Below are 15,211 nucleotides of genomic sequence, written 5' to 3' on the forward strand. Positions count from 1 at the left end.
ATTATGAGGCAATTGTCAAACCCACCACCCATTAAAATGTCTTATTTTCAGACCTTCTCTAGTAATTAGCATGAACCCAGTTTCAGCCTGGCCTGAAAGTCCCTTTAACTGCACATCTCCAGTTCAGCCTTCTGGGTACTCTGGAATGACTATAAATTTGGGGAAACAATCCTTGAACTCCATTTCTAGGGAGGGTCTAGCAAATGTCTGAACACACATACTATATGTAACGTGCAGGGGTGGGACTTGAACCCACACTGAACTGGACCCACCATTTCGCCAGGCACTGAGTGAATGCAGCGAGCCATGCACAATCAGCAAGAATCATCTCTCCAGAACCTCTAAAGTATGGGCTCTACTTACAAGGCAGCAGTAATGTCAGGGGGAAGGGCTGGAGGGAACTTGGGGGACCAGTTCACAGCCTGCTGCACTCCCAACTCTTGCCCATCACCCTGTCTGTAGGGGAAGTGGTCCAGAAACTCCAAGAGTGGGGGAAAAGAGGGAGGTGCACAAATTCTGCCCCTGGTCCCCTAGATACTTCCTGCTTTAATTAAACCCCCCCCCCCCCAGCAGCTGTGGTACTTGCAGTTGCTAGCTGCAGGAATTCCTTGTCTTTAGTCTGTGGAACTCTGTCACATGATTTGGGGATGGCATCTGGCCTAGATGCCTTTAAAAGGGAACTGGACAGATCATGATGGGTATGTGCAACGTCCTGGTTTTAGGCTACCTCGGAAAGCCAGGTGCAAGGGTATGGCACCAAGATGCAGGTCTCTTGTTTTGTGAGCTCCCAGAGACATCTGGTGGGCCACTGTGAGATGCAAGAAACTGGACTAGATGGACCATTGGCCTGATCCAGCAGGGCTCTCTTATTTTCTTTGGAACTCCCTTCTTGGTAGTGCAGCTGAACCTTGCCAAGAAACATCCTTGTTGACAAGGTTGGTGCTGCAGGGCAGGTGGGACATGGGGAAAGGCGGCGTAGGTGGATAGGGGAGAAGAGCAAGGCCAGCTCTAATCATCCTAAGGCCAGCCCTGAGCGTATCACATTTATTGTGGCATAAACTCTTGTAAACTACAATCCACTTCATCAATTTTTTTATTGATATAGGGGCCTCACTGTGCTTGACGGTGCTTTGCACAGAATGAAGCAGGGACAAGTCCCTGCCCTGAGGTGCTTACAATCAGATACAAGGAAAAACAACAGAGGGGGAAAAAACAGAGGAATATGCGATTGCTTGTTACAGGTACTGAAGCTTAGAGCCCAAGCCTAGTCATGTCTACTCAGAAGTAAGCCCCATTACAGTCAATGGGGCTTACTCCCAGGTAAGTGGGATAGGATTGCAGCCCAGAAAAAGAAATCACAGTTCCAAACGCTTCACTGGAAAGGCTTTTGGGGTTTTGAGAAGCAGAGAGCAGGCATCATAGCGCAGCAAGGGCACCATCCATTCAGTACTTTGCAAAGTACTGAATGGACGTCTAAGCAGACAGCTTCCCATGGGAAAAGCCCTGGTTGCACGCCAGAAACTACAACTCCCAGCATGCTTCGCGGACCTTTTCACCTGGGAGGAGATGAATGCTTGCTGCAAGTTGGCTCTCCCGCAGGCAGACGCGGTAGTGACTGCGCGGACTTTGCAGCTACACCGCGGTCTTCGCGCTTTGGTCGTGGGAACGGGGTTTTTCGACCCAGGTTGCAAGCACAGTGCTTGGCAGGCTGCAGCCCCACAGCTGGTTAAAGTGGGGAGGCGTGCAAGAGTTGTGCAACAGCTCAAGCTATAAGATCTACAGTTTGCATTGAGGTGGGTAAGAGGTGCATGCACTCTGTGCATTGAGGTGGGTGAGCGGTGCGCGCCTCCTGTGTGCTAATATACTTACTTTAAGATTAGGGCACCAAGTCTTAATTTAGGCTTGAGCTTAGTTCCCCCTTACCACCAACTTTCTGTTCCAGAGTTCAGGTTTTTGTTGTTTTTTTTAAGTAGTACACAGTGCCTCTGAGCATATGCAGAGTGCCTTTCCACCTCTTATCAGGATGACCAGATGTCATAACCGCAAAAGAGGGCAAGGCACCACATCCCCCCAAAAATGTAGGACATGACAAAACAAGAGCCAGGGTGTCGTAAAGGTTTGAGAGGTGGACTCAGACCTGGAAGATCCAGGTTCAAATCCCCTTTCAACCATAAAGCTTCCTGGGTGACCTTGGGCCAGTCACTTTTGCTCAGCTTCACCTACCTCGCAGGGTTGTTGTGAGGAAAAAAGGAGGGGAGCAGCAGTGTACACTGCCCTGAGCTCTTTGGAGGAAGGGCGGCATAAAAATGTGATAAACAAATAAATAAATAAAGCTAAAACACATTGATTTCATGTGATTAAACACTTATTATTAAATTTAAATTATGCTACATATAGTTTATTACATACAATTTATTAATTACAAGAAGGCTATCTGCTGCCTACTCACAGGGAAAAGGAGGACATTTCAGTTCTTTTCCAGGACACAAAGTAAGAAAGAGGACATGTCTTGGAAAAAAGAGGACATCTGGTCACCCTGCCACTTATGCTGGTTTTTAAAAAATCTATTTCCTCCTTCCATCAGATACTCATCTCTGTACTAGTCCTCTGCTTCTTTGTTTGCCCAACAGCAAGAGGTATTCACTGAATGCTTGCAATGATGATAGTTTCATTACAAAACTGAAGGGTTCTTTTTGTGTAGAATTTATGTGAACATAAGAACATAAGAACAGCCCCACTGGATCAGGCCATAGGCCCATCTAGTCCAGCTTCCTGTATCTCACAGCAGCCCACCAAATGCCCCAGGGAGCACACCAGATAACAAGAGACCTCATCCTGGTGCCCTCCCTTGCATCTGGCATTCTGACATAGCCCATTTCTAAAATCAGGAGGTTGCGCATACACATCATGGCTTGTACCCCATAATGGATTTTTCCTCCAGAAACTTGTCCAATCCCCTTTTAAAGGCGTCTAGGCTAGACGCCAGCACCACATCCTGTGGCAAGGAGTTCCACAGACCGACCACGCGCTGAGTAAAGAAATATTTTCTTTTGTCTGTCCTAACCCGCCCAGCACTCCATTTTAGTGGATGTCCCCTGGTTCTGGTATTATGTGAGAGTGTAAAGAGCATCTCCCTATCCACTCTGTCCATCCCCTGCATAATTTTGTATGTCTCAATCATGTCCCCCCTCAAGCGTCTCTTTTCTAGGCTGAAGAGGCCCAAACGCCGTAGCCTTTCCTCATAAGGAAGGTGCCCCAGCCCCGTAATCATCTTAGTCGCTCTCTTTTGCACCTTTTCCATTTCCACTATGTCTTTTTTGAGATGCGGCGACCAGAACTGGACACAATACTCCAGGTGTGGCCTTACCATCGATTTGTACAACGGCATTATAATACTAACCGTTTTGTTCTCAATACCCTTCCTAATGATCCCAAGCATAGAATTGGCCTTCTTCACTGCCACCGCACATTGGGTCGACACTTTCATCGACCTGTCCACCACCACCCCAAGATCTCTCTCCTGATCTGTCACAGACAGCTCAGAACCCATCAGCCTATATCTAAAGTTTTGATTTTTTGCCCCAATGTGCATGACTTTACACTTACTGACATTGAAGCGCATCTGCCATTTTGCTGCCCATTCTGCCAGTCTGGAGAGATCCTTCTGGAGCTCCTCACAATCACTTCTGGTCTTTACCACTCGGAAAAGTTTGGTGTCGTCTGCAAACTTAGCCACTTCACTGCTCAACCCTGTCTCCAGGTCATTTATGAAGAGGTTGAAAAGCACCGGTCCCAGGACAGATCCTTGGGGCACACCGCTTTTCACCTCTCTCCATTGTGAAAATTGCCCATTGACACCCACTCTCTGCTTCCTGGCCTCCAACCAGTTCTCAATCCACGAGAGGACCTGTCCTCTAATTCCCTGACTGTGGAATTTTTTCAGTAGCCTTTGGTGAGGGACCGTGTCAAACGCCTTCTGAAAGTCCAGATATATAATGTCCACGGGTTCTCCCGCATCCACATGCCTGTTGACCTTTTCAAAGAATTCTATAAGGTTTGTGAGGCAAGACTTACCCTTACAGAAGCCATGCTGACTCTCCCTCAGCATGTGACCTTAAGACAACAACAACAACATAGGTAGTCTCATGATATAGACTTGCACCGCTGAAATTTGCCTATATGGTGTTGAAGGGTGCCTGTATCAATGTTTCAAAAGACTACACATTTGCTTCACTGCCTGAGCTAGCAATTTAAATCCATTCCTTGTATTGATTATATTGCCAGCAGCACAAAAGAAAATCTAAGCTACAGTGGCGTTGGTATTTTCAAATAAAACCATCATGTTATATATCATTTGATGCGTAATTTCATGCAGAATGCAATGAAACAAATCACATTGAAAAATCTCTATTCTATCAAAAGTTATAGCCAAAAATCCAGTGGAGTGGGGTGATGGTACATCACTACGCTCACCGCCTAGGGCGTTGCCCTGCCCACTGCATGGGAGGAGGTCCATCAGAGGGATGATGTGCTGGCCTCCCTCATCAGGTGATGCACACTTTAGTAACGCCACTGCTAAGGTATCATCTTATGGTTTTGGCACTGTAGCTGCTGTTTTATCTAACTGTAGTTCTCTCTTGTCTCTGTTTCTCTACATTTTCAGAATGCCAGAGGGCCCAGATCTTTTCCTAACTAGTAAATTCATCAACACAGTGTGTGATGGGCTCATCTTTGCGGGGAAGGTGGAGAAGTCGGAGGTGAGCAAAAACCCAGAAGTTCCATTTGAGAGTGATAAGTATGTAGTATCAGCCACCTCCCGGGGCAAAGAGTTGAAGCTTACCCTTGCGCCAATCAAAAGGGAGAATTCATCTTCTGGCAGAGGAAAGGTCTGTATGGCCCGGAGCCAGAAGGGAACTCAGGAGCCGATGGATCTTGTCTTCCGCTTTGGGATGTCTGGTACCTTCAAACTAGTTCCAGTAGCTGAAATGCCAAAGCATGCTCACTTGCGCTTCTACACCAAAGGGAGCCCACCTCAAGTCCTCTGCTTTGTGGATGTTCGGCGCTTTGGCAGGTGGGAGGTGGATGCCACCTGGCAGCCGAACCGAGGACCTTGTGTGATGCTGGAATATGAGAAGTTCAGGTGAGGACCACCTTTCAGTTGCCCCAGATTGTGCGTGAGGTCTGATCCACCTCTGATGCAGAACAAGATGGTAGAATGGTGGGCCATGACTCTGCTCTTCTCCCTCCTCTGCTTTCTTTTCAAATCCAGGGAGTGTGAGGAAGAACCAAAAAAGGAGTAAGTGCATCGCTTCAGGTACCCAAAAGTATTTGACTACTCCTGCCTGCACATAAGAAAACAGCATGTCAGGAAGAAGGCTAGAATAGAATACTTCTCCCTGATATCTAGTTAGCCACGTGCAGGGAACACTTGGGGCAATTTGACGCCAGCAACCCTGGCATCAGCAGCAACCCTGCAACTGCCACAATGTGTGGTTCTAACTTCACACACAGTTTCAGGTCTAGTCTACCCATGCAGGAGAATTAAAGTGCACCTTTGTGTACAAAACATCCTAAAAACATATAGGTACACTGAAAGCTGGCTGCTAGTGAATCAGACCATTTTTCCAGAGACGTTTTGCATGGATCCTTGAGTTAAGGACCCATCTTCCACCTAGGGCAGCTGGAGACAAGTACTATTCCATCCCTTTCCCAGCAGTGCTCATTTTTTGACCTGCAGCAAGCATCGCACATAGGGGAGCATTCAACAATGGGGGATACAGCCCCTGACATGCACACTTCCAGCCTGAAGCAACATAGCCCATTCTCTTCTCCTCTGCACTTCCTTTTCTGTTTGGTTTCCCTGTTTGGTTTTTGAATCCAGGGAGCACAAGGAAGAAGAGGAGCGGTGGAGGTGGGCACCCCCTGCCAATCCATTGTGGTAATTATGTCAGTCAGTCTTAGATACCCAGCCCTGTGTGCCAAGAATTGGGCAGGGGGCATTCCATTGCATGAGACCCCACCTGCAGCCTGAAATGGTACAGCCCAGACTCAGATTACCCTAAAAAATTTAAGTCAAAGTACGTAAAAGCTTCTAGGCTGTTTTCTGTCTGAAGACTCAAAACATCCTATACAAGACACAGTAACACAATTCATGAAGCCAGTTGTGAGTACATTTGTTTATGTTATGATGGCAGATTTTGGCAGATCTGTTTGGTGATTAGTTTCATTGTAGTTTTGTGACCCTTGTTCAGTTGAGTGATGATCATTTCTTTGGCTTTTCCTGCCACTTGGTTCATGCCTGCCTGACCAACCCCACTGCAACGCAGGGAGAATGTGCTGAAGAATCTCTCCGATAAAGCTTTCAACAGGCCCATCTGCGAAGCTCTGCTCAACCAGAAGTTTTTCAATGGCATTGGCAACTACCTCCGGGCTGAAATCCTCTACCGGTGAGTAAGAGCATGAATTGGAATGCTTTAGGGCAGGGCTTCTTAAACTTCTTGGGAGTAAAATTCCCATGGTAAGTCTTTGCAGGGGAGGGGGCAAAGGCAGCAATTCTATCCCCAGGATTGTGTTGCTAATGGGGGCAAAGGGGGGTGTTTTTACTTACAGAGGGCTGTTGAAGGCTGCAGGAGTTGTGGGGAACCTCGCTCAGCCCTCTGCAGGTCTCCCCGAGAGTCTTAGATGGTTGAAAAAAAGCTATTGCAAACAGTTCTATTTTTTAGGTCCAAAATTCCTCCCTTTGAGATGGCACGGACTGTTCTGGAAAACCTGCAGCATCGAGAGCAGGTCAGAGTGGGTAAAGGGGAAGAGCTTTGTGCAGCTGCCTTTTTGTTTTTTTACTTTAAGAAAAGTTGAATAATACGAGATGAAATAAATAACCTCCCTGGGTACAAACTCTATTAACATGACAGGCAGGGGCATACCATGCGTGGTGTATCTCTGTTGTCAAAGAAGTCCATAAAGCTGAAAAATATAAGAGGAGCAGACTACAAACAGGAGATTCAGTTGAATGGCCCGCACCCAGGCAATTACTGAGTTCGAGTACATATGACCCTGCCAGTATTATGCGATGAACATCTGCAACCCACCTCTTTCTCTCATTGCCATCATATGCTTGACAGGTGGGCCTAAGAGACAGAGCCTTTTCTGTACTGGCACCCTTAGATTGTGGAATCCCTTTCTGAGGGATTTGCTTTTTGCAGGGCAGTGAAAACATTGCTTATTTCAACAGGCATTTTGTTGCTGAGCTTAGATGCCCCTGATGCTACTTTTGTCAGACTGCCCAACCTTTGTTTTGATCCTCATTTTGTAAGTGGCTTTATCCTGGAAAAAGGAAACATTCTTTGAAATTGCCCATTTCTGCCCGGCCAACAGGTGTACACATTTAGGTCCCTGTTGCATATATGCAACATTGGGCAGAAATGGCTTAAGTAAATCAAATTATAAATCAATGTAATGGAAATGTTCAGTGGAGGAAGGTAGTATGAGAATAGTCTGGTTTGGGAATGCTTCTACAGTGCCTGTTTGCAGGGATCCACCTTGCTTGACCCTTCATCTCAACCTTACAGTATTCCGATACGACCCTGAGCAAAAAGCTGAAGTGGAAACAGGAGAACCCAGATCTGCTGGAGCTCTGTCACACGGTGCCCATGGAGGTCATTAAGCTGGGTAAGAACCAGGCAGTTTTCACACTGAGTTACTTGATGTGTTCAGGGTGCAGGTTCCGGATTCTGGACTGTTGGTCTATTACAGGGACATGGAGAGGGAGCACATGGCTGGCCAAGACCTCCCAGGCTCCTGAGGCAGTGCACTAAATGTTACCACCACCACCATACTTTCCTGGCAGAACACATACTACCATCTTTACTTTTCCTTCTCTTGTGGAAGAGTGGAAAAAGAAACGGAGAAGAGGAGAGTGGTGGGCTAGAGCAGGGGTGCCCAAACCCTGGCCCTGGGGCCACTTGTGGCCCTCAAGGCCTCTCAGTGTGGCCCTCAGGGAGCCCCCAGTCTCCAATGAGCCTCTGGCCCTCCGGAGATTTGTTGGAACCCAAGCTGGCTCGATGCAACTGCTCTCAGCGTGAGGGCGACTGTTTGACCTCTCACGTGAGCTGTGGGATGAGGGCTTCCTCCACTGCTTGCTGTTTCACGTCTGTGAGGCAGCAGTGGCAGCAAAGGAAAGGCCAGCCTTGCTTTGGGCAGGAGGTCTGGTCTAGAGGATAGAGCCTCCGTTTTCCTGAAGATAACATCCGAAGGTCGCCAGTTCAAGGCCACCGGCACCATGAATGGTGAGACCTTGAAGCAGCTGACAAGCCGAGCCGAGTTATTCCACCTGTAAGCGTCTTGGCCGCCCTTCAAGTGAGAGATGAAGGAGCTGCTTGTCAACCTGCGTGGGAGGAAACTGGAGGCCAGAATGTGATACCAGATCAGCAAAGATCCATCTGAAATGTTGTGGTTCTTGAAAGCTAGAACCTTTCTTCATTTGTAAAAATCTCTGCAGGGATTTAAAACAGCCTGCCTATGTAAACTGCCTTGACTTAAAGTCTGAGGAGAAATCTGATGACCAAGAAAGGCGGTATATAAATACCTGTATTATTATTATTATTATTATTATTCTTTGTGCAAGGCCTTTTATAGGCCTTGAGTTATTGCAAGACCTTAATTCATATAAGTTCAGCTTTAATATATTCATTTATGTAAACTTATGTAAATTTATTCAAATTTAAAATGTAAATTAATTCTTTTTTTTGCCCAGCCCGACACAGTGTCAGAGAGATGCTGTGGCCCTCCTGCCAAAAACTTTGGACAAAAACTTTGGGCCTAGAGCAGGGGTGTCCAAAGTTTTTGGCAGGAGGGCCACATCAGCTCTCTGACACTGTGTCGGGGGCGGGGGGGGGGAGAATTAATTTACATTTAAATACATTTAAAATTTGAATAAATTTACATAAGTTTACATAAATGAATATATTAAAGATGAACTTATATGAATGAATGAAAGTCTTGCAATAGCTCAATGCCTATAAAAGGCCTGGCACAAAGCAAGGCTGGCCTTTCCTTTGCTGCCGCTGATGCATCACAGATGTGAAAGAGCAAGCAGTGGAGGGAGCTCTCATCCCACAGCTCACACGAGAGGTCAAACAGTCGCCCTCACACTGAGAGAAGTTGTGTTGGGCCAGTGTGGACTTCAACAAATCTCTAGAGGGCCAGAGGCTCATTGGAGACTGGGGGGCCCCCTGAGGGCCGCATTGAGAGGCCTCAAGGGCCGCAAGTGGCCCCTGGGCCGGGGTTTGGGCACCCCTGGCCTAGAGTATTGGAAATGTTGGTGGGGGGGCTATGTCTCCACCATTTCTCCTCTGCTCCTTGGATTTTGACGGAATTGGGGAATAGAGCAGAAAAGTGTGGACGAGAGTCACTATGGTTGGCAACCTTCAGTCTCGAAAGACTATGGTATAAGCCTACAGCACCCGGTATTCCCAGGCGGTCTCCCATCCAAGTACTAACCTGTGGGCTCGAGTTGCCAGCAATCTGCCTCTAATGCTGAGCTTCCTCTAAAATTGCAGCGTGTAATAATGAACACCTTCTGCAGTTCTTTCTCCAGGTACACAAAAATGGGGCCCAGAAAATGACATCAGTTGCAGACTTCACTGGGTTAAGGCCCTTGTTACAATGAAGTTATATAAGTCGGTTAATTGCAACTGAAGCTCATGACCACAGGGCAATTCTGGAGTTAGAAATTAAATTTAAATTGCTTTCAGTGGCAAGATTAGACTTATTTCTTAAACACAACAGGATTTTTGGTGGAAAAATATCACATGTGAGTCTCCTGAAAGCCCCACCTGCCCACCATTAGTTTCTTAAAGGTTTTGCAGCAGTTCCCCCGTTAACTTGTTAGGTTTCTCGTAGCCTTTGATCATTTTGTTTTCTCCCCATTTGGTCGTAAAGATTATGACCCAGCAAACCCTGGAGAATACGAAGCCTTTAAAGAGTGGTTTCAGTGCTATTTTAATCCAGACAGCAAGACCCTGCATGATGCCAATGGCAGAACCATCTGGTTCCAGGTAGGATGATGGACAAAATTTGGGTTTTTGACAATAGGATGTGTTTACCTTGTATACTTTTAAGCTTGTCACAAACCCAGGCCACTTTCATTTCCTGTCTTCAGACACTCTTGGTTTCAACTTTATTTCCTGTAGAAACATTTGCAGGCTGGCTGAGAATCTCACTTCATACATCTGATAAATTGTCATCCACGTAAGCTTGTGTTGAAGTATACTGGTTAGTATTTAAGTGCTATAAGAAGTTCTTTGTATTTGCTGCTGCAGATTTACACAGCTACCCCTCTAAAAGACAGTGCTTGTCTCATGCCTTCTTTTTGCTCGTGTTTCAAACTTTACTAAAAAAACAAAAAGCACCATCTCCTATACCAGATGCTGGAAAAAAAGAAACACTCTTGCAAAATTTTATACTCAGACATTTTGCAGTAAGGAAGAAAGCTTGACAATAAGCACATATAGTCTCATTATCCACTGGGGTTAGGTACCTGGAAATCAGCGGATATGGAGTCATTGATCCTATGGGATCAATGGAGTTGGGTGGGAGGGGTAGCTAACATGCCATCAGCAGAGACCTTTAGAATGGCATGGTAGCTTCTGTACCGTTCTTTAGAATGGACCATCAGTAGCTTTAGAAGAGCCGCAAATAGCTTCAGAATGCCACAGTGAGTCGAGAACAGATCGTGAATGGTGCAAGGGAAGTCGCACTCTTATTCCCTACAGATAAGCTAATCTATAGGAACGGAGTGCACAATTAATGAGGATTTGAGTGTAACTTGCATTATGTTAGTATGCTACTACATCAGAACTTGGTCACATTCTGAACAGTTTTTTCTTCCATTCAGGGGGATCCAGGACCAATGGCCCCAAAAGGTGAGCATCAACTGTACATCCTTAGGAGCTGGAGGAGAGAGAAATTTATTCAGGAGCTGCCAGTAGTTCCAACAGTCATCTAAATTAACTCCTGAATCTTCTGTCTTCTCCTTGCCATGCCAGTTTGAACATCTTCACCAGGCTCCTGGGAACCCAGGTTCAAACCTCAGCCCAGCTTTGTTTGGCATAGGGGTGAAATATTGAGCAGAATGCCCCACTGAGTTTTGCATGTGTGCAAAAACAACCATAACAGCAGGAGGTCTGGTCTAGAGGGTAGAGCCTCCATTTGCCTGAAGATTAACATCCACAAGGTCGCCAGTTCGAGGCCACCGGCACCGTGCGACCTTGAAGCAGCTGGCAAGCTGCAGCTGAGCTGTTCCATCTGCTCGGAGCGTGGGAGGATGGAGGCCAGAATGTTAAACCAGATCGGAGTGTAACATCTCGAATGTGGTGGTTCTTGAAAGAGAAAACCTTCTTTCAATTTGTAAAAATCCCTGCGTGGATTTAATAAGCCTGCCTGTGTAAACCGCCTTGAATAAAGTCTTGAATAAAGACCAAGAAAGGCGGTATATAAATACTGTATATTATTATTATTATTATAACAGCGTCAATAACGGTACAAGCCGTTTTAGGACCTGCTGCACCTCCCCAAGTGTTTTGGAGCCCACACTGCCTCCCCAATTCACCATTTCACACTGATAGCACCCAAGGCTCTAGCACAGGGGTGCTCAATAGGTGGATCGCGATCTACCGGTAGATCGCGAGGCAAAATGAGTAGATCGCGGAGCCCTGTCTCTCCAAACTGTTAATATGTCAGTTTCGTCTAGTGACTAGACGAAACTGACATATTTAGCTGACACTAAACTGACACTTTAGCTGCTCTTCAGGCATGCAGCAACAAAACTGACGAAACTGACTAGACTCCAGCAGGGGCTCCATACATTAAAGGGGGTGTCTGTCAGACGCTTCCTTCCCCCCTGGTAGATCTCCGGGCCTTGCTGGGTTTCAAAGTAGCTCTCGAGCCAAAAAAGTGTGAGCACCCCTGCTCTAGCAAAGCAAGAAATAAAAGGCAACTCCCAGGAGCGGAAAGCCTGCACACTGCTGCTTTTAAGACACCATGATTTTTCAGGAAGAGCCTGATAATTTTGGGGCTGAACTGAGTGTTTTTTTGCAGAGAAAAAGTCACGCAAGAAACTATTGCGGGTAAAAGCTGAGTCAGCAAGTCCCAAGGTAAGGAATCTTCTGGAATTATACATGTTTCTCTCTCCAAGAGTATTCTTGGTGGAGTCAGTTTGCAGTAGACACAGAAGCCCTTCTGCTCCATTCATTGGGATCCTCTCTACTACAAATTTCCTGAGAGCAATAGTTCTGAACCTAAACAGGGTCAGGCCTGGTTAGTACTTGGATGGGAGATCATCTGGGAATACCGGGTGCTGTAGGCTTATACCATAGTCTTTCGAGACTAAAGGTTGCCAACCACCAATAGTTCTGATCATTGGGCATTTTTAACCCAATGATCCAGTAATGTAAACTGTAATATAATATAAAGCCTCTAAGGTAAGCCCCTTCTGTGGAGCAGTTCCAGTAAAGTTTAAAAATATTTGTTTCATAATAGGATATATTGATAAATATTGACCAAAAATGGCAAAAATGCCTTGCTTTTTGTTGTAATATATGGTCCCTCTATGGATAAAGATGAGCAGAGGGGATAGGGCCATCTGTAGGCAACCTTCAGTCTAGAAAGACTATGGTATCACGCTCTGAATGGTGGTTCTGGAACAGTCTAGTGTGGCTGAAAAGGCCAATCCGGGAGTGACAATCCCTTCCACACTGGGAGCAAGTGCAGTTTGTCCCTGGTCTGTCTCCCTGGCTATGGGCCTTCCTTCTTTGCCTCAGACTGTTTGCCAAGTGTCTCTCCAAACTGGGAAAGGCCATGCTGCACAGCCTGCCTCCAAGCGGGCTGCTCAGAGGCCAGGGTTTCGCACTTGTTGAGGTCCACTCCTAAGGCCTTCAGATCCCTCTTGCAGATGTCCTTGTATTGCAGCTGCGGTCTACTTGTAGGGTGCTTTCCTTGCACGAGTTCTCCGTAGAGATCCTTTGGGATCCGGCCATCATCCATTCTCACGACATGACCGAGCCAATGCAGGTGTCTCTGTTTCAGCAGTGCATACATGCTAGGGATTCCAGCACGTGTGACTTCCTTATACAGAGTCAGATCACTGCATCTGATGCAGTGGTTGTCCAGGGTTGAATAGACAGATTTTTTCTACCTTCCATGAAGAGTCTGGATTTAACCTGGGACCATCTGCATACAAAGCAGGTATCCATCTATTGGGCTACGACCCATCCCAGGGCATCTGAAGATATCTTGGGGTGCATGGATTCCTAGCAGAGTATAGCAAGTATGAAGCTCTCCTGATATTAGCTGCACATACTACTTCTGGTAGCTCTTAAGGGCTTTCTACACCTGAACACCTTGAATTGTAGAGGTGAAATCTGGCTTCTCTTTTAGATCACTTATCCATGTCACATCTGCCTAGGTCACAAAGCTGACAGTGAAAAGGGACTCCAAGATCAATGCTCTTCAGGAGGGTGCTGAGGGAATAAGAAAATCTGGAAGAAAGAAAAGGACTAAATCTGTCCAAGATAGTGAGGATGACACCATGGAAAGCAGAACTGGGAAACCAAATACCAGGTCTAGGAGAAAGACCTCTGTCTCGCACGCACCTCCTGTGACTGTTGCTCCAATGGAATCCCAAAAGAGGCGAGCATCAGCTCGAAAGAACATAGGTGAGATGCTAAGGCTTCAGGGCTGCTCTGGAGCAAATGAAACTATATTAAAACGCCTGGCAAGCCAACCGACTCATTGCTTTTGCTTTTCTCTTTTAGCTGTGGTTGCCACTGTCCCAAGAGCCAAGCGGGTGAAGGCTAAATAATTATCTCAACCCAGCACCCCCTTTTTGTGGGTTGTGTTGCTTGGGAAGTTCTACCCTCTGTGCTCTCAACAGAGGGGGATAAATCTCCCGATTCTGCCTTATTGTGCAAAATGAATGGTCTGTGAGCAAAGTCTACTGCTGCACTTGCGAAATGATTCAGAAATGATTATTCCTTTTGTTATGGAATCTTAAATCCAGTTGAGGAATTTGAGGACAGAGTTACTGCAATGCATTTTATATCTTTTCTGCCATGGCTATAGATCACAACTCTGTAGTTCATGGCTCAAGACCACATTAGGGTCTCAACACTTGTCCACAAGGCTGGCTTGCCCCTAAGATGATAAAGTAACAGGAACACCTGTGCCTGTCCATCTGCCCACCTGCCTCCACCATTCCCTGGATTTGAAAAGGAAGAGAGGGATGGAGCAGGAGAGAGGTGGGGAGGGGCTAGACATCATTCCATTTGTCCTTTTCAAAGCCAGAGAGTGGCTTTGAAGGAATGGGAGTGGGAGAAGGAATGACATACAGTGGCTGGTACTCCACTGAGAAAGGGTGCTGCTGATTTGTAATGGAGGAGCAATACAGCATAGTTAGTGGAAGCTCCCAGCTGGTCCTCTGTAGAAAGCAGTTTGATTTACAAGAGGAAAGGACAAGCTGACTTTCTTACATCCAACCATCCACTTCTCCTAATAGCTGTGTTTTAATATGAAGTTTGGATACAGCTCTCCCTTTAAAGGCAACCGCAGTATTCCTCCTGAAGTGTGTTTGAGCAGGAGTATAGAAGCAAAGCTCACCTGCTAAAACACCTTACACCATCCCCTGCTTTCTTTCTGGAAGCCATGACCTGCCCATGTGGACAAAGCAAGGCTTCAGCTTCATTGATCTCTAACAATAGTTAGAGACGCTTTCTAGAAATGTGGATATGTTTGTATACACATCTCCTAGCTTGGCACAGCAGCTAGTTTTAATGGTCACCCAATCAGATGCTTTATATTTTGGTGATGGCTTTTTCTTTTTGTAAGTTTTGGGAGTATGGTTTTGATACTAATAAAAGTTTTTTCACAAATAGTTTGGCTTTACAGTGACTTCCTGTTGGCTTATAAACACAAAGGGGCCAGCCTGTTCATAAGGCTGACTGAGGCAGTCATTTCATGTGGGGGATCAGGACATTTCATCTGGCTCAGAGAGTCTGCTTTCTTCCACTCTTCCTCTTTCCTGGACTTAGAAAGGAGAACAGAGCAGAGGTGTGGAAGAGAGAAGAATGGAGGCCTCGAGCATCTCTGGTCCATTTTCCCTGCTTTGTTAGTCTCCCTGTTAACAAAGAACTCAAGCTCACACAAGGAAACATTTTTT

At 46.3% G+C, this 15,211-nt stretch overlaps 1 protein-coding gene across 1 annotated transcript; it reads left to right on the forward strand.

Moving 5' to 3' along the window:
• The first annotated feature begins 1,573 nt into the window (after positions 1 to 1,573).
• Positions 1,574 to 14,895, forward strand: NEIL1 (nei like DNA glycosylase 1). The gene is made up of 10 exons (XM_066636373.1): positions 1,574 to 1,793; positions 4,664 to 5,140; positions 6,327 to 6,446; positions 6,723 to 6,786; positions 7,569 to 7,671; positions 9,934 to 10,055; positions 10,895 to 10,922; positions 12,097 to 12,152; positions 13,463 to 13,712; positions 13,812 to 14,895. Exons 2-10 carry the CDS (start codon positions 4,665 to 4,667, stop codon positions 13,856 to 13,858), a joined length of 1,266 nt encoding a protein of 421 aa, XP_066492470.1. The 5' UTR covers positions 1,574 to 1,793; position 4,664; the 3' UTR covers positions 13,859 to 14,895.
• Positions 14,896 to 15,211: the final 316 nt, after the last annotated feature.

The sequence above is a fragment of the Tiliqua scincoides genome, chromosome 8, assembly GCF_035046505.1.
Source record: "Tiliqua scincoides isolate rTilSci1 chromosome 8, rTilSci1.hap2, whole genome shotgun sequence".
Taxonomy (NCBI): Eukaryota; Metazoa; Chordata; class Lepidosauria; order Squamata; family Scincidae; genus Tiliqua; species Tiliqua scincoides.